The 23606-nt window shown below is 45.3% G+C and overlaps 1 protein-coding gene across 1 annotated transcript in view; it reads left to right on the top strand.

Annotated features, from left to right (window-relative positions):
• The window catches only part of LOC112989799 (neuronal acetylcholine receptor subunit alpha-7-like), a 65538-nt gene that overhangs the window by 35335 nt on the left and 6597 nt on the right, over nt 1–23606 (top strand). Inside the window, exons 5-9 of the mRNA XM_026111151.2 lie at nt 2231–2310; nt 4415–4582; nt 6891–7085; nt 8407–8493; nt 22853–22962. Of these exons, the coding sequence (XP_025966936.1) occupies nt 2231–2310; nt 4415–4582; nt 6891–7085; nt 8407–8493; nt 22853–22962 (640 nt within the window). The remainder of the gene's footprint in view (nt 1–2230; nt 2311–4414; nt 4583–6890; nt 7086–8406; nt 8494–22852; nt 22963–23606) is intronic.

Below are 23606 nucleotides of genomic sequence, written 5' to 3' on the forward strand. Positions count from 1 at the left end.
TACTAAATCTCCTTCCATTACCGTTGTTCTCTAAATATTCCAATTTGTTTTTTCTCCAAAACCGGATTCAGCACTCTAGCCAAGACTTCTGCAGTGTGCAGTGGAATGATACAGCAATCTCCACATCTGCCCATCTTTCCTTTAATGCACTCCTGAAAGAGGGTTTTCTGCCTGTACACTCACTAACATCTTATTTCTGGACTTATTTTTTGACCCATCATAAACTCCTTGCCCTTCCGACTTGCTGCCTTACCAGGTTTTCCTATATTTTTTTGTCTGTCAGTTTTAAGGGGAATATTTTGCAATCATCTGGATTGAATTTCATTCTGTTGCTCTCTCCAGTTTACCAAGGTCCATTTTCTGTTCCAAGCCCTCACTCCAAGGTGTCTGAAGGAAACTTGCAGTCACCTGGAAATTGTATAAGGGTTATTCGGGTTATTCTTTACCTCAGCTTTACTTCTCACAGTTTGACTATGAGTCCATGATAACAACTCAGCCAGATTCAGTCTCTAACCAGCAGGTATGTAAGCTGGTCCCTATTTCTCCAGTTTGTTTACAAGAACATCATGTGGCAAAGGGTTTCTGAAGTACAGACATATCTTCTGCCTCCTCTTAATCAGTAAGTCAATCATCCTGACAAAGAAGAAAATTAGTTTGATTTGATGCAATTGGCCCTTGACAAATCCATGCCAGCTGTTACCATCTCATTATCTTTGAACTTAGTCTGATGTGTCTATAACTTCACCCTTAAAAAAAAAAATCTGAATTTTCTTTGATCATCTCTAGTTCACTGTGCCCTTTCCTATTTTCCATGAGCTCTCACAGATAATTGTTAATGCTTCAGAGAGTATTTCGGCCAGTTCCTTCAGTACTCCAGAGTAAATTCCATCAGCTATGCCAACGGGAGTCTATCATATGCACACTTCTTTAACCTGTTCATCCCCTATTCTGGCCTGCACTTGTGCCATTGCGTCTTGCAGCCTTTTATGTCTCTTGCTAGTTATCACTTCAGCTTTTTCATTTTTATCCCCATTTATTTGTGCTGTTTCTTTTATGCTCATCTTGAGTCATGTGCTCTTTTTCCCATATTTTTGTGATTCGTTTTTGTTTTTGAAGCCCACAGAAAGCTCCTGTCAGAACTCTCATTGTGCTTTACTCTTTTACATTTGAGTAGCTTACCACTGTGCCCTGAGTATAGATTTCTTCTCCTACACTTCTTTTCACCTTTAGGCCAGGAGTGTCTACACCAGCAGGCCACTTTCTGCTCACCAGCACAGTTTGCTCGCTTTCAGCCTGCCCCCCTTACTGTCATGTGCACGGACTCCTCGGACATGAACAAAGAGCATCAGGTCACAGCGGGAACGAAGGGTCCAAATTTTCCACGCTGCTGTGCGGCATCTCCCGGGAGCCCCAGGAATGGGCTGCATCTGTGCCCAGCCATGTGATGGACTCATGTCTGGCTGTGACACAGGATGTGCCCAGTAACACGATGCAGTCATGCTCATACATGACCGACCTGCATATAGCCGTGATAAGCAAGGGGCTTTACACTGTGTGTAAAGCCTTTGCACAGGCTATAGGAACCCTCTGCATTTAACCTCTTCCCAAGACACTCTCTGGAGCAAGCCCCCAAGCTTGCTACCTTGAAGATAACTTCTTTTCCTCAGAATTGCCGGAATCGTAAAGAAATCTTTTTTCTTGGTCCCTTTCACCTGGTTTCTGCTCTTCCAGTCTCAGTCAGTCTTCCCCTATAAGCCCCAGATCCAAAATGGCTTCTTGCCAGTGCTTTCATCCATTGCTTGAAGCAAAGGGCTGGCCCCATGCATCCTGAAAGACTGCAGGACTGTTCCCTCAGACCTGAGTAAAAAATAGCTTAATTTACACTGTGAGCTGCCCGATTCTGACAGCAGTCCCAGAAAAGATGTATCCTCCCAACTGCCTGGTCTTTGGGGACTCCTGCCAGGACACTGGCTTTGTCCTGAGACATCACCAGCTCTTCAAGGACGTTAGGGCAAGCCTCCAGTGTACTCAGGCCCAGGACAGCAATGTTTATGAGACGGCGAGCTGCTGATGGGGGTGGGCCCTTTGCCTAGGTGTAAGATGCTTTAATTTAGATATCTTGTACATTAAATTCTGACAAAAGATTATTGTTCTGTTGACAGTTACTACATCCGAACTCATATGTCTGTTGGCTCTTTCTTTGTTTTGTTCTGTTCGCATTGTGTTGCAGTGCAGATGAAAGATTTGATGCAACATTTCACACAAATGTGCTGGTGAATTACTCTGGATCCTGTCAATACATTCCTCCAGGTACGCAGAACATGTTTGTTTGCTTTAAATCAATGTGTATCTTTGAATAATTACAGTTTTCCTTTATGAATGAAATCCAAGCATTTGGATGCAATCTATATATAGAAATTTTGCAAACCATCTATTATGGGACAGACCTGCTGAAGTAATTTAGGCCGTTATTAGTGGCAGATTTCCACTTCATAAATCAATAAATATATTTCCTGAGCAGTTTGCTTCCACTATTGAGAGGCCAGCAGAGGTACCACCTAAAGCAAAGTGGTGTGCATCCTCACAGCACATTATCACAGGGGGAAGTTTTATGTGCAACCCAGTTAGCTCTTTCTTGCGAGTGAAGAGAAGTGTGACTACAGGATGCGTCCCAGGAGCATCACTACCCCCCCACCAAAGCCCTCTGCGTACTGCAGTCTTAGGCTGAGCCCGTAACTCTAGGTGACCAGATGCTGGTCCTGGTCTGCTTTCCATGCATACCGCCGACTCTAGTGCTCATAGGGTCCTGGCAGCTGGGACCTACCAGCAAACACCCAGGCTATTCACACAGTCGCTTGCTGCGGTGGGCAGGAAACACCCAAGCTCTGTGAGGTAGTTGTTGGCAGACTGACCCAAGCATGTCCGCAGGTTTGGTGGTGATTCCTATCCCTGAGATCACTTAAAGCACTCACGTGGTTTTTCTGGGACAGATCCGTGGGTAAGGCTGTTCTCCAGGGAGCAACAGACAACATGAAAAAGTTGGCATTCACCAGGGCAGAGCCTTTTCCATCCCCCCAGGGTCTGTTTAGGTAGATCATGTAGGTGGTGCCTGTTTTAGGCAGATCTGGTGCCCTGCTAGTGTCTTTTCTGCTGATGGAGTAGGAGAAGTGGTACCATGTGTGCAGACTGCATCTAGAGTGAGCTGCAAGCTCCATGGTGGACAGCTGCTTACTTAAGACCCCAAGGAAGGAGAAGCTGAGGAATAAGGAGTAAAGGAAATCTGTCGTGCAAAGCACAGGAAATCTTTACTTTCAAGAATTTAACTGCTGGTACAATATCTTGTCCAATCCATTTTTTAAGGAGCATGTTCATCATCAGCCTACTTAACAGCACTGAGAGCTCACAGAAGCAGCTAGATTAAGCGAGACACAGCAAAATACTGCAGAGGGGAAAAGAGAGTGTTCCCAAAGCTTCATGAAAATTTTATTTCCCTTGACTCAAAGAGGAGGCTGTACTCACTGTTGCTGTCCATTAGAGAAACAAGCTCCGGTACATAGGGCTAGGCAGAGGAGCAGAGATGAAGGACAAGAATGGGACAGCAGACTGTTGTTAAGGAAGGGAGCTGAGCCAAGGTTCAGGAGAAGATGGGAGAAAAGACTCCCTGCAACCAGTCCAAAAAGGGCTGTGACAGCCGGAGGGAGACCCACTGGGCGTAAAGGAACAAATGAAAGAAACCCAGCCACCCCAGAACAGCGCTGTTTGTGCAGGGAAATGATCATGAACAGCATCCTTAACCTTTGCAACAGTAGATGGAGACAATAATAAAGGACCTCTGCTTTGGAGATTTAATTTTCAAAAGGCTCAGCTTGAGTACTTACTGAAGAGGATGAAACTCTGTTCAGTTAGATGACTTAAAAGTGGGATTCATTGGGTCTTTTGGGACATTATTGGGTCTTTTAGGGAACAGGCAGAAACAATTATTCCAAACAGATAGGGTTAGCTCAGCGTTTGAGATAATTTTCTGATGAAGCAGAAGCTGCCTCTCCTCTGAGTTTGGCAAGGCATGGTGATCATGTGAAGTGAGGTGAAGGCTGTGGAGCAGCAGGCCCATGAGTGAACCAGACACATCCAGAGTCAAAAAAAGGCCCAGATTAGTGTATAGAAGATAAAGGCCAGCAGTGAGCAAGGTTTAGCATAAAAACATATGTTCAAAGGGACTGTAGGTCTGATTCATGGCTTTTGCACATGTCAGAAATTGAGCAAACCTTAAGGAGGAACTCCCTTGGAAAGCCACTCCAGGTACCTCCAGCAGTAGCACTTGGACACCCATGTACTCTGTACCCCTACCTTGTCCTCCCCATTTGATGGACTGCACTCTGCACACATTTTTGATTCCATCTATTTCTATCTACAGGCATTTTGAAGAGCACATGTTACATTGACGTCCGCTGGTTCCCTTTTGATGTGCAGAAGTGTGATTTGAAGTTCGGCTCCTGGACCCACAGTGGCTGGTTACTCGATCTGCAGATGCTTGAGGCTGATATTTCTAACTACATCTCAAATGGAGAATGGGATTTAGTGGGTAAATTGATGGGCTAAAATCTTCAATTGTCTAGTTTTCAAAAGCAAAACCCAAGTATAGAGAAATGAGCAATCCTATTGGGAAGTTTGAAATACAGGTGTTGAAAGCTCTTATGTAAAAGTCAGCAAAAAAAAAAATCACTCATCAGAGACAATTTTCAAACACATTCATTGAAATGTGTCTGAAAACACTGTTCTGCAGCAGCAGCATGAAACTAAGGGGAACTTGACGTAAATGGAATCTGTTGGTCCTGATGTGTTTGAGCAGTTTGTCAGTACTAAATTTGGATTTCTGTATCATACAGACACACTGAGCATAGTGTCACCTCTACTCTACCACATCAGCCAAAAATTGATTGGGTTAAAAAACACTATTTCAGCAAAACTGGAATGAGCTTTTACAGAAATGAATTCCTGTCAGCCAGAAAATGATCAAAGTGACTATCAGTTCATGCAAATAACTGCGGCTCAGGATATCTCCGTCCTCTTCCATGCTTCAGAAGACACCTGTGTTTTTAAAAGAGGATCCTATGCCCAGAATTAGATATTCAGAGCTAGCTCCTAGTTCCTTGTTATGAACTCATTCACGTAACTGTAAATCAGAAGCAATGCCATGGAAATTGACAGAGCTTAGACCACCCTACAGAGAACTTGGAGACAGGACCTTTCATCTGCTAGTCCAAATGTGTAGTCAAGGAGACCTCCTAAAATCAGTCCATTTCAGAGCAGTCCTGGCTTTCATGTGCTATACTCCTTTATAGTGGCTGTTTCTGTCCAGCAGCTTTGTGTATCTGATGAAGAGACTGGCCTTTGATTTATCTGCCTCCATCCCAGATAAACCATGGACAAAGCTGACCCTTAGCTAGCCCATACAACTATAGCAATAGTTAACACCGTAAGCCAGCCACGGCCATATCCATTATGGAGATTTCACCATGCTCCTGCCAGAACATATACACCATTGCACCTTCTGTCATATGGACAGAAACAAAAAGGAGGTAAGTAATAGTGGCAGTGAAGGTACAAGATGCTGAGCTCTTCCAACTTGCCCTGACATTTCCTCTGCTGCCACCGTCCCTGCTGAGCAGGGTCTTCTGCAACCTGGTCACCTTGGCCAACCCCACAGTACAGCTACATTGGACAGCTATGTCTCTTAACCTTGAGAGGTGGCAGACTTTAAGCTTAACTCGACACCCCTTTTGAAAACAGAAGTCATATCATCTTTGTTTTCCCTGATGAAACAAAGCAAATACTATATAACAGAATGACAGAAAAATAACCACTAGTGGCACCCGTCCTGCAGAAAATCTGCTGCATGGGCTAGTGAATATGACATCCACACTTTGTCACCATTCCCTTCATGCAGGGAGGCAGAAGGTATGTTTTACTGCATTATTCTTTGGCCACTGTTTGCAAATCTTTCCTTGTTGGGAGTGGGACAGTCAGAACTGTGCTCGTTTGGCCCAGATGAGTCTCTGTGGCTAAGCCAGGTTCTGAGTACTCAGAAGGCATGAAAAAACCTCAGAAAACACAGAAGTGGGATTAGGAACAGCAGGAATCTTGCACAGCTGCCTCAGAAGTTGCTGAAGACACTGACATGCTAAGAGTTACAACAGCTGGTTTAACCCTGTAATGATGTATTTCAGCTTTCAAACAACATCAAGCTGAGGAAAAAAGACACACTTTGCCCCATCTGCCCCTGTTCACCATGTTTTCATCCTTGTGGCCATAGTGTTAGAAAATGACTTTTGCCTGGTAACTGCCTTAGGGGGTTCTCTTCTCCCTTCTCAGTTGTCACAACACACTTCAAAGCACTTCTGAGTCTGATATTTGGAAGTACTGAGCAGTAAGAGGCCCCTGGGAGACTGGGATGAGAAGAAATCCCTTCCCCTTCCCTCAGCCTGAGCCTCAGGAATCAGACAAGATACCTGCTAAGAACCTAGACTAGCTGGAGGTAGTTATAGCATGCTCATACCCCTACACTAGCTCCTCTGAGAGGAAACAATTGGTTCAGTGGCCAAGACAGGGCTGTTTGTCTCCTTTTTCTCATGCCACTGCTGGCTTAAGGCTTAAAGCGAAAAATACTGAAGCACCAGCGTGGCTGCTGCTGCCTATGCCAGGAGCATCCTCAGTAGGGCTGGATCTACTCATGGGCAGGGATAGACCACGTGATCCCTGGAGGTCCTTTTGGCTCTGGTGAGAGACCGCGTGGTCGGAGGTGCTATAAACCATCATGTGCTTGGCCGCTTCCCAGGGATACCTGGGAGTCCTGTACCTCTTCACAACGCTCTGATCTCCCCTCTCTACAGGTGTCCCAGGAAAGAGGAACGAGATGTATTATGAATGCTGTAAAGAACCATACCCAGATGTGACATACACTGTCACCATGCGCCGACGCACACTCTACTATGGCTTGAACCTGCTGATTCCCTGCGTTCTCATATCTGCCTTGGCATTGCTTGTTTTCCTCTTGCCGGCTGATTCTGGAGAGAAGATTTCTTTAGGTAAGTGCTAAAAAATTCATTTCCTTCCTAAGTCTTCTCCATAAAATGGGAAATAAATGCCTCATGGTGCTTGATAAAAAAGATTTCCCTGGAGAAGCAGCTGAAGCACTTGTTTGGTTGGAGAAACCAGGGTAACAGCTTCCTCTAAGACATTCACACATACTGTGCTAAGTACTTCTACTGACATCATCCTTTTGATTTTATCCTGGGATGAGGCAAAATGTTTCACTGACACAGGCAGCAATGATAATACTATCATCTCCCTTGTCGCTCTTTTTCTTAGTGCATCTCAATGCATTTCACAGCTGATTAGCTCTGTTTTTCAGCTAGGATATACTAAGAAACAGAGAGGTGGAGTGGCTCTCTGAAGGGTCATGAGCAGCAGTGACTGGGCATTGGATTCTCATCTTTCATGTCCCCAAGCCCCCAAACCACCAAGCTTTGAGTTCCCCATAAATGCAAAGAAGTGATAGCCAAAGAAGAGCTAAATGTGATTTACTATTATATGTGTTTCCAAGAGCAGAAGATGGGGGAAAGTGGGAAACACACAAACCTGGCCCAGGCGAGACCTTAATTTTTATATTGTGCACAAAACTGGTTAGGGCAAAGACATTCAGAAAGGGACAAGTGCACTGAGGGTCCGTAGAGCAATCAGGGAATTGAGCAGCCAGGCTTCCATGAAGCAAAACAAGAACTAAGGGGAAAAGGACTGCTGTCTATAAACAAATAGGGGGAGAGTTAAGGAAAAGATTTATTTGAGTTAAAAGGCAATACTGACACAAAAAATAGGGAATAATGTTCACAGAGGCTATGAAATGGAAGGTGACTCCCCAGTACCAGGACAGTGAGTTTTTGCAACAGACTTTCCAGGTGGAAAAAATAAACAAAGAGCTATTTTTAAATCAGGTTGCAGCTGTATGGAGGGCATTATACGATGAGCAATAGCCAAAGGCTACTTGTGACTGTGAAGTCTCTGCAAGCTCTTAAAAAGTTGCTGGGCTTTGCTTGAGCCCAGTTTTGCACGACCAGCTTAGTTTACAAGTTCTGCAAGCTTCATTTCATTCAGCAGCAAAAACTTCTCCATTACTTTAAGAGGAGCAAGGTTTTGGGAGTTATTAAGACAAGAGGAAAGAGAGTGGATAAAGATGCATCCAAAGATACTCTCATTTGGTAGAAGCTCTCATCTGTCTTGACAAGCACAAAATCATGCATTTGGCTTAGCTGTAGATCAGGACAAGGTTATATTTATCAGCACAGAGATCACAGGATAAGCTGCAGAGATCACGTTCCTCTTCTTACCCTCTCTGTTCATTCCCTGCAGGTATCACTGTCCTGCTGTCCCTGACTGTATTCATGCTGCTCGTGGCTGAGATCATGCCTGCAACTTCTGACTCGGTCCCACTGATAGGTAGGTTGCTTTTGTCTGCTCTGTGCACGCCGTATGATACTTCCTAAGAGCTGCGCAAAGCCTATTTGAGGACTGAATCTTTTTTTAATAGAATTTTGCATGTCAGCAGTGTTAGGAGTGAATCTTTGTCTGGGCCTTCACTGTTTGTGCATATGAAGACAGACTATGTGAGGGTTGCAAAGGGCCTTTGAAAACATCAGATAAGCTGGTCTGGTAAGACGCAGAGGACAGGACTAACACAAAACCTGGAAGTTTAGGTGGGCAAAGCTCAAGGCCTGGCACCTTCAGGGCATAGGCACAGAGTGAATACTGAAATAATACTCAGCCCTGGCTTTGGATTCATTGCACCTGGCTGTAAAGTTGCTTCGGCAGCTTTTTGCATGGAGTGGGTCCCACACAGAGCTTTTGAAAATCTCAGTGCTGCTGGCTGGACAAAATTCTCCTTTCCTTGCCCACACGACCTGCCTTCCCTCTTTTTATGCATCTCTCCCTGCCAGTTCTCCTCCTCCTCTCTTCCATCTACCCCAATAGCAATTCAAGAGACTGCGATTCAATTCAAGAGTCAAAATTCAAATACATCACTGGTGCATTTTTAACATTCGGTGAAAGCTATTAACCAGATTATCTTATTGGTAACTTCCACTGTGACTATCCTGGAAGACAATATAAGGAATCCAAGCTTATGCCATATAAGGTAGCCATGGACACATCTAAAAGGCCTTACCTGGACTCAGAATGGTGTATTGTCACTCTTATTATTACTGTGGTGGTATCAGAAGGCTCCAGGTAAAGGCCCATAACACCAAGCGCTGAACACACCGATGCCCACACAGTAAAGGACTGTCCTTGCCTCAGGAAACTTGCAGATTGCGCAGATAAAGCAGACACGGATGGGAAGGGTAGAGAAAGAGCTGGAAGAAATATCATTCTTCCCTTTTTCTAGACAAGGAATGAAGCTGTGAAGGATTAAACGATTTTCCCAAAGTCATGCGGGAAAGACAGAGTGCTCTAATCACGTGCTTCATTAGTTTGTTCTTTCTGGAGGGTCAGATAATGAGGCAGATGAGGGATTCAGCATTGTTCCACTGGATAAAACAAGGCTTCAGGAGAGATCAACTGCTTGTTATGGGTTGTCATACCAATAAGCTGGCACACAGTGATGCTGGCTGGGTATTATGGACATTGCCGGGCACAGTGAAAATGAAGGTCTTGATTACATGTTGTTTTTGAGGTTCAGTGTGACACAAACTGCAGAAGGGGAAGGTCACCTCTGTGTGCAATACACACACAGCTCTGCACATTCACAGCAGCATGATAGGAGTGAGGAGAGATCTCAGGCTGTGGTCCCATGGGCTATGCATGTCAACGACTCCAGCCTCTGCCACATGAAATTCCTGAAACTGTGTCTGAGAAGGACAGGGAGAAGGGAAGAGACCAAGGCAGGTTGGACTGCCAGCAGCTGCAGGTAATGCCTCACCTCTGCTGGCCTGAGGATGCATAAACCCTTCAGAGTTGGGACAGCTAAACAGGGGAGAGGGGAAAGGCCAGGCAGTGAGATATGATCAGTAAAGCACAGGCCTGTAAGATGCCTTTGTGTTGCTTGCAAGTGAGCCTAAGTGCAGAGTCTGAATTAGCATGGGCATATTCTGTAAGGAGAAGCCATTGGTAAGTATGTCATGTTGGTGGGGGCAAAGCCACCAATGACTGTCTCTTTCACCAGGACTAAGGGGGCCTGCACTTGAACTGGGGAAAGCATCATTCCCTGGCCTCACGGCAGGGTAAGGAAAGTAAACCTGTTCTAGTTTAAAGAGTAAGCAAGAATGAACACCGTAGGAAGACCTAAGAACTGATTAATTATATTATCTCCTGAACTAATGCCAATATTTTTGTCCAAATCATGACTAATGCACACACAGAGGACAGTAGAAATTAAAAAAAAATTCAGCAATATATCTAGGCGCGGATGGAGGATGTGCCTCATCATTGTATAACTAAAGCCTAGCATGGGGGCATACCATAAAAAGAGCAAAATGACATTTAGTCAGACAACCTTATTATCTACCTTCAGGGAGTTAGATAGACCAAACAGTCGGGAAGGATGGTGACTCACAGGGCAATGCAGCATGCCCATATGCAAGAGTTTCTGAAAGCCTCCGAATAAATTGGTCACCTTACTAAAAGTCAGCATGACTCTGGTCCCAAGTAAGATGGGCTTCCAAAAAGCTAACAAGGTGCTCCCCCTCCATATATCTAGGACTCTATAGGGGCAGCTACAGTTTCAGAGAAACTTGATGTATAGGGAGGAGAGACAAGACATCTGATAGAACTTTACATAATTTTGCTTCACATAATATTTAACAAAAGCCAGCTGGAATTACTGAAGGGATGCACTAGCCTATGTCCAGTGCAGTAGCTTTACCTAGACCAGTTCCTCCTAGTACAGGCCCCTACTAGAGAAGATAAAGAGATTTGGACCAAGAAATGCTATAAAGAGTTATATATTATTACAGATTTTGATGCCAGAATAACAGGTTTCAGCTAATTACTACCTAATCTATTGTGGATATGTGGACATCAAATATCAGCAGGGCAGTGGGGAAGTCTATTGGGTCAAGTCCCCTTCTCCAGGCAACTGTTGCCTGAAGTATTAGGACATCTCACACCTTTTCATCATTTTTGGATCACAAAACCAAGAATATGATAAGGGACTCTCTTCTCACCACTAATATATTAAATATGCCTTGTTGGCAGCTTGTATTATTGCAAGTTTTTTCATAATGCCTAAATAATTGGAGCGTATCAAATATATTAGAAATGCACCTTTCAAAGTTGTCATGTAGGTCAAAGACAGTCTGTTCCTTTCATCTGTTCATTAAACAAATTTCATACTGTAAAACATTGTAAAAGAATAAATATAATACGTGAATGGTCTGCTAGACCCTGGAGACTGACCTGAGCTATCCAGAAAAGGGATGTCTAAAGCAATCCCCTGATTACTCACAGCTGATGCTCTCCTGTTACAGCCCAAAAGCAAACTGAGCCTTGACTAGGGCCCACTGTACAACCAGACAGTCTGGGCTGGCATGCTCTGAAACTTGGCAAACCCCCTTTAATGGGAGCTCCTGCTTCACAGGGTCACAAGATAATTCATGCTGGAAGGGATCTGGGGAGGTCTCTAGCCCTAACCCTGCTCAGAGCAGGGTCAGCCATGGGGTCAGACCAGGTTGCTCAGGGTTATTTCCCCTCAAGGCATTGTCCTCTTTCATTTTATTATAGAAGACAATCAAGTTGCTCAGGACTGATTTACCCTTGATAATTCCTGGCTGACTTTCCAGGTACCATTTTCTGCCTTAAGTGCCCAGAAATGTTCCCCAGGGACTTGCTCCCTGATTTTCCCAGGGACCGAAGGGAGGCTGACCTGCCTCTAGTTCTCCAGATTGCTCCTTTGGCCTTTCTCAAAGACAGTTGCAACCGCTGCCTTTCTCCAGTTGTCAGAGATCTTTCCTGCTCTTTGTGGCCTTGCAAGGATACTAGCCAGCCCTCTCAGCACCTGTCATGCAGCCTGTTTGGTCGCACGGACTTGTACTGATTGTATGGGCTGAGACCTGACAAGTAATCCCTGATTCGATCCTCATTCACTGCTGGTAGCTCTCTTTCTCCTTGAACTCTGTCTGTAAGCACAGATGCCTGGGACACCTTGACAGTACCTCAGCCTTATTTCTGTCTGCTCTCACTAAATCATCCACCCCATTCACCAATGTGCCCATATTATCATTTTTGAGCTTTTTGATACTATTGCAGCAGTAGAAACTCTTCTTGTTGCCCTTGATGTCCCTCAGCAATCTCAGATGCTCAGCTTTAACTTTCCTAATACCAACCCTGCATGCCCAGACAATGTTTCTAAATTCCTCCTTTGCCGTCTATCCCTACTTCTACCCTCATCCCCCATATGCTGTCTTCTGGCATTGGAGCTCTGCCGTGAGTTCCCTGCTTAGCCATGCTGGTCTCCTGATGTGTCTACTTGTTCCTACGAGTAGCAAGAAGGACCTTTCTTGCACTTGGAGACTGCTGTCCTTAAAGCCCTGGCAGCTTTCCTGAGCTGCTTTAGCCTTCAGAGAGGCCTCCTATGGAATCCCACCTAGCAAATCCTGAAAAATGTGAAATCTTCTCACCTGAAGTCCAGGGTATTTACTCTGCTGCTTTCTTCCCTCGGTCCTATCAGGATCTTGAACTCCACTATTTCGTGGTCACTATAGCCCAGGCTGCCACCAATTATGTTCCCAGCCAGTTCCTTCTTGCCAGTAAATAGCAGATCCAGCTGTGTACTAGTTCTGGTCGACCCATCTTGTTTCTCCACCCAGAAGCTATTCTGACACTCTCCAGAAATCCTCTTGACAGCTTGCATCCCATTGGGCTGCCCTCTCAGTAGATGACAGGGAAGTCCAGGTCCCCTGTGAGAACCAGCGGCTGCAACACAGAGTCATCCCCGAGTTGCCTAAAAAGGACCCCGTCCACTTCCCCACAATGAGCACGTTGTATGTAACATGCTCCCACCACAGTGTCACCCTCACTGGCCTCTCCTCTGACCCCAACCCACAAGCTCTCCACCAGCTGTCACCTGTCCCATAGACACCCACCTGTACGAGCTGCTCTGGCACGTACAGGGCAATCCACATCGTCTTCCCTGAAGGGCTTGTACCTACACATCAGAGGACTCCAGCAATGTGAGTGTCCGCTTATCTCCACGTCTCAGTTATCCCTGTTACGCTGAATTTTTGTGACTGTATACAGGACTCCAGTTGCTCCTGCCTGTTTCCTAGGCTGTGTGAATTTGTGCACACACTCTGGATATGGTCCCCCTCCGCTCTGTCCTACCATTGCTGAGGCCTTTCTTGTTCAGCCCTCCTTGCACCAATTTCCCTCCACCCCTGTCCACTCTTCCCCCACCTAGATGTGGATTTTAATCTCTGTACCAGAGCGTGCTTAGTTTAAATCCCTACTCCTAACTCCTACCTCCACTCCAGACACTAGTCCAAACAAACAGGGCAAGACTGCTCACCCGCTTGGCTGCTAGATCCAAATAGCCCTTGTTCAGCAGTGCTGGGCTGTGTGGTATAGACAGACCTTGAGCTCTGAAAGTCTTTTCCCTACTTCAGTGGGGAAGCACAGAATAATCTTCCCACAGTGATCTTGCAGGTGATCCCAGAAGGGGTATACCAGGTAATAATTGCAGTTCTTCAGTGTGATCAAATTCCAGCTGAAAATCCTTAGGGATGAAGGGGTGGACCCTTGGACAGCTTGTTCAGTTCTTGGAGAATCGCCATGATAAGCAGCAGGTAACAGGAACAAATGAATCTCCTAGAGCATGTGGTTTAAAAAGAATGCAAGCAACTTGATCCCGATATATAAAGATCAACTGTTGGCCTGCAGGAAAAGTCACCATTGCTGGTCTTCATGTGTGTGGGTATAGAGATGCTCTGACCCATACACTCTGAAAAATCTGCTTTGTATTGGTAGGATTTGGGTTTTCAAAATTAAACGTGCATCCATAGCCACCTGGATCTGTATGAATACTCCCAGCTTTTGCCAGTCCACCTACACTGGTCCCTAACATGCTGTATATCTTGCTTTTCCTTGCCTTTTGACCTCAGTCTTAACTATTTGACCATGAGAACTTGAGAAATTCTCAGAGCTGCTGTTTGCAGTCACTCTGTTAAGGGGGGCACAGGAAAGCTGCTCTGATATAACACGAAGAAAAGAACTGGCTTCTCATGTCTGCTCTACTTGCAAAGAAATGAGGAAATGGTATCTTGATTCTTCTTAACTGAGGCTAGTCTCTCTTGAGCTCAACTAACATTTATAATAAATGAGGCACTTTCCGTCCTAAGCAAGCACAGGGAAGCAAGTAGGGCAGGACACCTGCTTTTTCCTGTTGTAACCTGCCTGCAAAACATCTCCCTCTCTTCCTTGGCATGTCCTTTGCACTCTCTCTGTTCATAAAGCTGCCCAGAGCTGACTTTCTCTTCCCCCACCACGCTCAACTTCTCACATGATGGACTCCAATACACTGTGGGGTGACGTGTGCTGAAGCTTTCTTCTCCCCAGTGAGCCAGGCCCTTTCTGTGCCAAGAGATGTTCCAGCTGGGAGTCTGCGTGATTGCATTTGTCCCCTCCTCCTGTCCCCCAGAAATTTCCTGCTGTTTGGGGGAACAAGAAATTTCCAGAGCCCGCTTTTCAGCAACATGCATGCATACCACACAAGGCACTGCAATCCTTCAAAAATTGAAGGGCTGCTCTTCTGCAAACTCATCCGTGATGCTGAAAAAAGGAAAAGTCCGGGAATCAGAGCTAGGATGCCTCTGTTTATATTTAAAAAATTAACCACCCATAGCAACAGAAACCAACTCAGCCATTTGGATCAAGAGTATTTACGTCCCATGGCATTTACAAACACAATGGTTTGGCCAGAATTCAACACAAGCTGACTATATGAGCAAGGCTTGTTTCACTGCTGGGCCCTGAAGGTCCCTCCTGGTGCTGAAAGCTCTGGAGTGTAGCTCGTGAAGAGACTTTCAGACCATGATTATAGAGCAGCAACTGTGTCCTAAAATTACCCACCCCAGGAATGGCTACATCCTGCCTCATGCGTAGTGTTTCTGGCTGCACTCTAAATTTGACCTATTTTTAATTTCTCTCTTTAAAAAATGTTTTTATCAAGAGCCTGTGTAGCTAGACAGCTGCAGTTCATCACACGAGGAAAAAACATACAGAAATTCAGAGAACTCCAGATGTGTTATACACCTGGAATTACTGGGCTGGCTGCACTATCATGTAGTGAAATCCTAAAGCCTGTGTCATACAGCTCAGGTATATGATAACAATTCCTCTTTACGTTTCTATAAGCGTATTAACTTACACACAAATTTGTCTCTCACTTAAAAAGCCAGTAATTTCATGGAGATATCTTGCCCGTAACACATAATACACTTGTGCACCAACTGAGGGCATTATATGAGGAGGGAGATCCATGTGGATGTGTAACAATCCCAGTTTGGTGACCAAACTGAAATTACACAAATAATATAATTTCAATTAGAGCTTCTGTACAAGTTCTGGTTCTCTCCATTCAAACTAGAGGGTCAGATAATTCAACTGAAAGCTACATTTGAGGCATTCAGACATAAACTGCAATGGCTTTTTTATTTTGATAAAGACAGCATGATTCATGTAAATGGTACTGGATAATCAAATCCATTTTTGGTAATGGTTTTGTGACCATCTCTGAAGAAAGGATCAATCCATTCCTTAGGCAATAGGCATACACCTGAATTCTTTTTTTTAAAGAGCATTGTACAGTCTCCATATCCCTGACCTGTTTCATTAAACTATATTTTCCATTTGAAAGCAACCTTCTAATTTAGGGTAGCAAATCATGCGTTAAGGAGTAACTAGTAAGGAAGTTTCCCCAGATCAAGTCAGACTCTAACTGTAACTCTGATCCCTTCAAGACAATTCTTTAAGTAGACCCTCCTTAAGATTATACAACTGGTGAACATGCTTATGCACTTCCAGCAGCACCTGATAAAGCAGTCACCAGGATCTCATTAATCTTGCATTGCTGTCGGCATGTTTTCAAAAATCGATGTCTCAGGACGGGCTGCTAGGTTGAGCTCTTGGACTAAACACCTTAAAAAAATCAACTCCTAATGTAATGTTTAATCACCTAGCAAAAGTCAACCTGTTTTTCAGAAAGACAGATCAATCCACAGCCCATTGTAGTCAAATATGGCCAAAAGCAATGGCTCTGGAAAATTCAAGGCAATGCAGTAATGGGCATAGCTGACACTGCTTCCCCACCCTCATATTCTCCCACCTGCGATATCATTTTGGGGGCAAAAACATGCTGGGCTATATGGCATGGCATTGAAAGGGTTGCAAAGGTCTCCACTCTTTCCTCCTCTTCCATGATCCTGGCTACTTCCAGCAGTAGATGATACAGCCTATTTTAAATGTTTTATTCTTAAAGAAACATTACTAAATGCCTGGCCTTAGTCAATGGCAGGTGTGCTTCTCCTCCCAGTGCAGCGTGACATGGGATCCCTGTCCATCCTTCTGCATCCACCTTGACTGCATCTCCACTTTAGCACTCTCATTGCTGCACGAAAAGGGTGATTGAGTGCAGAAATGACCCTAAAATATTTACTTAGCAAACGTCGCCTGGCTGTTTCTTTCTCTCCTCTTGATCCAAAGCTCACTGCAGACCACGAGTCCTTCAGATCAGGCCCCAGATGGCAGAGAAAGTACAGTCACACAGAGAAACAGCCCTGCAGCAGGCAGATTTCAGCTTGAGGCCAAGACTACAATAAGCTCAGATCTGGCTGCTCTCCCTCCGCCCCAGCCAGTGCACAGAGGAAGTATTGCTTTCAAAGTATTTTGTCAGATCAGGTAAGGCATGCTTCTGCCCATAAGCCAAATCCTAAACTGAAATGTTCAGACCTTTCAAACCAGTCAGATGATTTGTTTCTCCCATAAACCCTCTTCAGGCCTGGAACTTCAAGGCATCCTGTTGAACATGGGAAGTGCTCAGCCATTTTGGATTTACCATGCCCTGTATTTCAGTGCTGAATGTGTGTGGGGAAGACAAATGCTTTTTCTTTCTTTTTCTTTTTTTTTTTTTTTTTTTTTACATACCTGAATAAACTCCAAAACAGTGCAAATCATCATTTCTTGCCAGCTCTCATTCAGAATAGTACCATCACTTTTAGGTCAAGAACCTGTATTTTGTTCTAAAAGGGATTTTACTGCAGAAAGTGTGGACCACCTGAAAAATGGTATGTTCACAGAGTGTTTGAAAAACAAAACGTGGGATTCATGAGTACAAGGAACTGTCACTTCTCAGTCCATATTAACATCCACACAATGCTTGATGCCTTGGTTGGATGTATCAAATACCATGCCATAAAAATCAAGTTATCGCCACCCCTAGGTAATATAAACTGCATTTCCCTCTGTCCCCTTCTTTCACTGTGCTCGCCTGCTTGCTTGTTCTAAATCTACAATACTTACTTGCTACTCAGGGCTCTAGTAGCCCAACATATTTACAGCCTTGTCTCCTTGCTCTTCTTTATCATGCTCATTTTATTTCAGTAAAGAAGAAGTTTATAAGCTGTGAATAAATATGTTTGCACCAGATGCTTGGGGTGATTTCTTGCAGTTCAGTCATACAGCAGGCAAGGCTGCAAACTGCTGAGACAAGGAAGCAGCACAGTGCTTTACCACTTCCAAGAACTACAGATTGTTTTAAGTTAAGAGCAAAAGCCATTAGTGGTTCTGACTAGATGGAGAAAATGAGATTACATTTTCTGTCATGTGCCTGTATCTCTTCAGCTGCTGCCACTCTAACATCCGCCCTTTCATTTTTCTTTGACTCTTTTTGATTCTGCTGAGTGCTTTTCCTCCACCCTTCAATGCTCCTACCTGGCAGCTTGCTGACTCCGGGCCTCTGCTCAGCCTCTTCCATGCAACAGAAATTCTCAGTCTCAGCAGCTCTTCACAGTTTTGGGCTCCCTGGTCAGTGGTGGTTTTCCCAAAGCCACAAGCTTTGCAGCTTTCTTTATGAAAAAATAGAGCTGTTCTTTTTCTCAAATATCCTGTTCTGCTCCTCAAAAGTGTGTGGGAGAAGAGCCTGGAAACACTGACCCTGTGTGACCCTGTGCCCTCAACAAGTATCATAACCAAAAGGTGAACATGGAGTCTAAACCTTAGATTTCTCACTCTCTGAAGGCATTGTCTGTTTATGAGGCATCAGCTCACAGTTCAGAAATGCGACGACGCTCTTTGCTCTCTACCATAAGTGAGACATAACGGATGGCACAGGGTAGCCCAGCTAGAGCAGATCCCATCAGTAATGGACATTTCCTGCCCACATCATCTTCCTTCTTTCTTTGCTGTCTGTGTACAAGGGTAAATCAGCTAGCAAGGGATTCCCTCCTGCACCTTTTGGTCCCGTGGTCTCTGGGAAACCCTGCGAACGATGGGCCATCAGCTGTTGTGCATGCGGGCTCTGTCTGCCTGGCCCTGGCCCTGGTCCCTGCTACAGGAGAGAAACAGGATGACTGGAAGCCCCTGGGCTGGTCTCTGAGGTCTCCTGAGTCCTCCACAGGCTGCAACTTAAGAACTAGGAGCATTTCTAGAAGGTGTAGCGGTGCACAACTCATTTGGTGCATGTTCTGGGACATTCCTCCCATTTCCTGAGAGTTCAATGGAGGCATTAAACACCAAATGATTGACGTGACCTGACTAGTAGCAGCTGTAAACCACTTCAGCATTTCAGGTGCAGATACTGACACACTTCCTGCAGAGAAGGAATACAGACTCCAGTAAGATGCATCCAGCTCAACTGCTGTGAATACCTGTGTATGACATTCACCTTCCTCCCCCACTATTTCATAATAAAGCCAGGACTGTTAACTTGCCACAGTGGGGAAACTCTGCCTTTCCATGATTAACTGGGTTAATAAATCTGGATAATACACTGATTTCCCAGTCAGTGTTCAGTGATAATTTCAGCAAAGCATCCATCTGGAATCTTCTTGCCTTTCTTAGGGTTTCTGTTTTATTTACCTTGTTTTATTAATCAGTCCTTAAAGTTAATACGGTTCCACTCAAGTGAGAGATCTTCCAAAACATCTCCAAAATAATCTTAAGGTGCTTCCCTGATGTTGGATAATGTCACAGAACATCCTAAAATGGTGCTGGAAGCTCCTGAAGTTTTGGATTGCAAGTCAAGGCCATCCTTTTGATACAGGTTTTACTCTATAATGTGAGAGGATGTCTGCAAGAACAAAGAGCTGTTGTCATCACTGATCATTTAAAAAGACTTACTGGGTCTCTGTGGCTCTATTAGATCTGTATTTGTTGTGATTACAGCACCTGGTCACCTTCTGACAGTGCTGAGACTGAGCCTGAGAGCTCCCAGTTGTTAAAGCAGCTGTCCAGGTAGTGTGTTACATCATGCCTTCTCTGGCAAAGAAAGGGAAGAAAATCGACAGTAAAACAGCAGACATCCCATGCCTGGAAGAGATTGGCTCCTGTGCACAAGAAGCAGCTGTTTCATAGATACACGACTGTTGAAGAAAGCAGCATGCAGCTTTGAAATCACATGAAGAACGGCTGATAGTGACCAGTGCAGGCCTCTGCATCCCTTGGGGAACATCGCTATGCAAGGCAGGAGCACGCAGGGGCTCCAAACGCTGGTCTCCTGGTCCCTTTTCCTGCCCTGTGGCAGCTATCCAGGACGGAGGAAGAAAATGGGAGCAGTTCCCTTCCAGAGCATGTTGATTGCTTCCCAGCTGTGCCTCAGAGCAACTCACATCCAGCGCCTAGGCCCCTGCTCTTCCCAGTGTACTCTGGCCTGGGCTGGCTGCTCCTTAACTGGGGGCTGACACTGCCCGTGGCTGGGACATTTATTAAAGCCTCCACATGGATCCATTTAGCCTAGGAAAGATCTTGGTAACCAGGAGCTCCAGGGTAAGATAAGACAATAACGTGCTCAATGACAGATATTGAGTATTCTCCTTCAGGTGTTTAAATGAAATGGGCTGAGCTTCCTTCTAAAATCAGGTTCACATTTGCCCACTTCTGACAGATACATATGGAGGGGAGAAACTTTGTGGGAGTCTCAGAGCCCTAATTGCATCTGTGCTGTGGGCTTTAGGATGGACTCTAAAATACTGGGGGGGGGGAATAGGACAGTCCCATGACTGGATTACAGCTGTTGAAGCTCAGTTCTACTCTGTTGCTTGTTCCCTGTACCACATCTGATGGGTCAGCGTCTCTGTTCCTGTGGCCATGCTCAGCAACATCAAGAGAGGCCCAGGAGTGGAGTTCATTGACCGTGTGGGGCCAAAGTAGGGTGAGTGGAGATGGCAGTGCCACGGCTCCGAGGAAAGTGGTTGCAGGTTGGTCCTCTCAGCAGCTCTGCTCACAGAGTTGGTGGAGGAGATTAAAAGAGTAGTGGTCGTGGCAGAAGGGGTTTTGGAAGTGAAAAGGGACTGCAGCCCTTGCAGCTTTTTTCAGATGATGGGTTTGATCTGGCCGGGGTGAAGGCTAAACAATGCCAGGGACAGAGATGCGAGGCCAGCAGACTGAAGGAGGTTTAAGCCACGCTCTTGGGGAGGTGTGTGAGAGACAACATGAGAGTCTTTCCCACCAGAGCTCTCCTGAGAGCTGCAGGAGGAGAATATTTTTCTGCTGCAGGGAAAGAGGGGATGTAGGATTAAGCCATGGAAGGGAAGACCAGGAAATACTTGAAGGGGTAAAGCTACTGTTTCAGAGCCAGCAGCAGCTTGCCTCACTCCTGAATCTGCTCAGGACTGGAGGTTTTCTGTCCTTACAGGTGAGCTGTCCCTGACCCCAGGCCTGGCTTGGTCTCAGCCACTCCTGCCTGTGGCTCTGCCCCAACACAGGATCCGTAATGAGAACACAGAGATGTGTTTTGGAACCAAGAAACCCATGGGTGGAAGATCTAGTAATTACTTTATCAACAGTGGCTCTCAGGTCCACCCTATCTTGCCACAGAAGAGTGGGCAACAGCCTTCATCATATCTCCTCCTACCTGAACTACCTGCCAGTTTTCATTTCACAGATACACTTGCGACTTTTTATTGCCTGAAAATGATAACACAGCTAAAGTACCATGCCCTCTGTTCTCCGTCCTTACTCTCCAACTTAAAACTTAACAGTACCTTGACCAGAAGGCCCAAATAGAAAGGCAAGTGACGCACACCCAGCCATTTCTTTCTTGCCTACCATCAGGCAAAAACAGATAGCATTTTTCTTTATGGCACCACAGGTCCCCTATAGTTGCCAGTCTCAGCTTGAGAGAACTGTTTTCCCTGTTTACTCCAGACCTCCATAGCAATGTCCTGACTTCTGTTCTTGGGATTACAGCACAAGAAACTAAGAATGTGAATTCCTCAGCTAATCCCTCGCTGGGATTTTCAAGAGTCAGGTAATACCAAGTTCTTTTCAAATTCAGCCAGGAGGTTAATTTTCTAAGGGTCTATGAGAAATCCTATCCAAAGCCATTTTTAATTGATCGCTTCAGGCCTGCAAGTCTTTCTGGTGGCATCTAAATGCATAGAATTTACTGCAGGATTTATTGACTTATGGCAGTAATTACTCTAGTGATATCAACACAGCTGTGTTCCTATTATATGACTCATTTTTTGAGTCAGATCAGACACCTTCTCTGAAACTTGAGTTCGTGGTTTGTTGTGTTTCTGTACCACTGTTGGCCTTATTCTTTCATGAGTAAGTGTAATAGAGACCTTTCAATTCACCTTGCCCTCAGGAGTATTCTTCTAGTCCAGCTGCATAATTCATTTTGCCATGGAAAGCTATGCCTGCCACTTGAAGCAGTTCTAGCGTGGGTTTCAGGAAGTCATCAGTACCTCATTATTATGAATATGTTCTTTGCCGCTAAGGCAGTGGAAAGCAATGTTAGGAAACTGAGCCTGGCACAGAACTTGCCCTGGAGTCATTATTAACATTCTTGACTTTTCCTGCAAGCTTCGGCAGGGAGGGGTGGGCATGGGAGGAGGTTATAAGCTCTGGCAGTGTCACGTGTTGTCCCACGTTGCTCCCTTCTATCTGACTGTCATGCTCCCTAGTATTTTGCCAAAGCTGTCTTCAAATGTCACTAGCTCTGTGGGCATTTCTTCTTTACACTCCAGTGCTTCAACCGAACTCCTGGCATGAGGAGGCTGTGCTGGGACTTAGATTGGTTTCAGGTCCCAGATCTGGCTTCAAGGATCTTGATTTTTGTCCTGCATGGCAGGCTTAGATTTAGCAGTAAGGAGAAAGCACAGCTAGGACCCAGAGGAGATGGGCTTGAGGACTGAGGAGGGTGCTGAAGAAGCTGCCTAACCCCTGTGGGCAGTGATGGGGAGAACAGGTAAGAAATGGTGCCACGGTCACACTTTGCCGAGGGGTCCAGTGACCCAACGAACAAAGCACGCCCCTTCAGCACTGCTGCTGGCATCACCAGGAGGCTCCCAAGACTGGCGCCCCGTGCCCAGCTTAGCTCGTCAGCTCCACGGGCACTATGCTGTCCCTGCAGCGGGAATAAAAGCAAAGCAAATAAGCCTTTCACTGTTTCTAGCTCTCCCCTAGGTGGAGGGGAAAGGGCTGAGCAGATAGACTGAAAACTGCAAAGGCCTCAAGCAGTGTGCAGTGTGGACGACCAGAGGAGAGGATGTTCGGATGTGACACAGGACTGCTCTCAGGGCTTGGCTGAGGAATATTATTTGCCTTTTCTTTTTTGCCTCTCGTAACCAAATCCTCCTTTCATTTGCAGCTCAATATTTTGCAAGCATCATGGTCATCGTTGGTCTGTCTGTGGTGGTAACAGTGCTGGTTTTACAGTTTCACCATCATGACCCTCAAGCAGGAAAGATGCCCAGATGGGTAAGCAGCTTTGGTGGTAAATATTCAATAACCTACTAAAAAAAAAAATCTAAAAGTTATAGTGAACTAATGAGGGACGGGAGTTGTCCTCCATTAATCTCAAGTGTCAGCTACAGACAGTATGTGTGACACTGGTGTGTTTGCTGCCAGCATAAAAGAATGACTATACTAAATTTGAGTTTCCATTAAAAACAGTATATATTATTTGTGCTTTCTTTTTAAACATAATCCAGCAGACAGCTGAATCCTGAGGTAGAGTAATCTTACTCTGTACCCACTTTGCAAATGCTGACCCCAAAGGCAACAGCCTTGATTTCTTATCCAGCAGTCACTGGTGCTGATAAAACTTGACATTTCAAAGCACTAAGCAAACACCTGCTAGCCTCTGCTGGGCAGTTTGTCTGGTGTGTTCACTTGCAGAGATTTGCACTGCAGTCAGGGGCAGAGCTGTAAGCTCCCAAAACAAGGACAGGAGGTCCAGAATTCGACGCTGGAGGCAGTCTGCATTTCCCCTCTTGCAACTGTCCTAGCTGTGAATGGCTCTCTGAGCTGCTGGAAGACAGTACCCACACTGCAGGGCACCAACGGTCCTGGATATAAATCCAGATGTGCTTCTTGCAGCTTTCAGGGAGGGTGGCTGACCG

The sequence above is a fragment of the Dromaius novaehollandiae genome, chromosome Z (genome assembly GCF_036370855.1).
Source record: "Dromaius novaehollandiae isolate bDroNov1 chromosome Z, bDroNov1.hap1, whole genome shotgun sequence".
NCBI lineage: Eukaryota > Metazoa > Chordata > Aves > Casuariiformes > Dromaiidae > Dromaius > Dromaius novaehollandiae.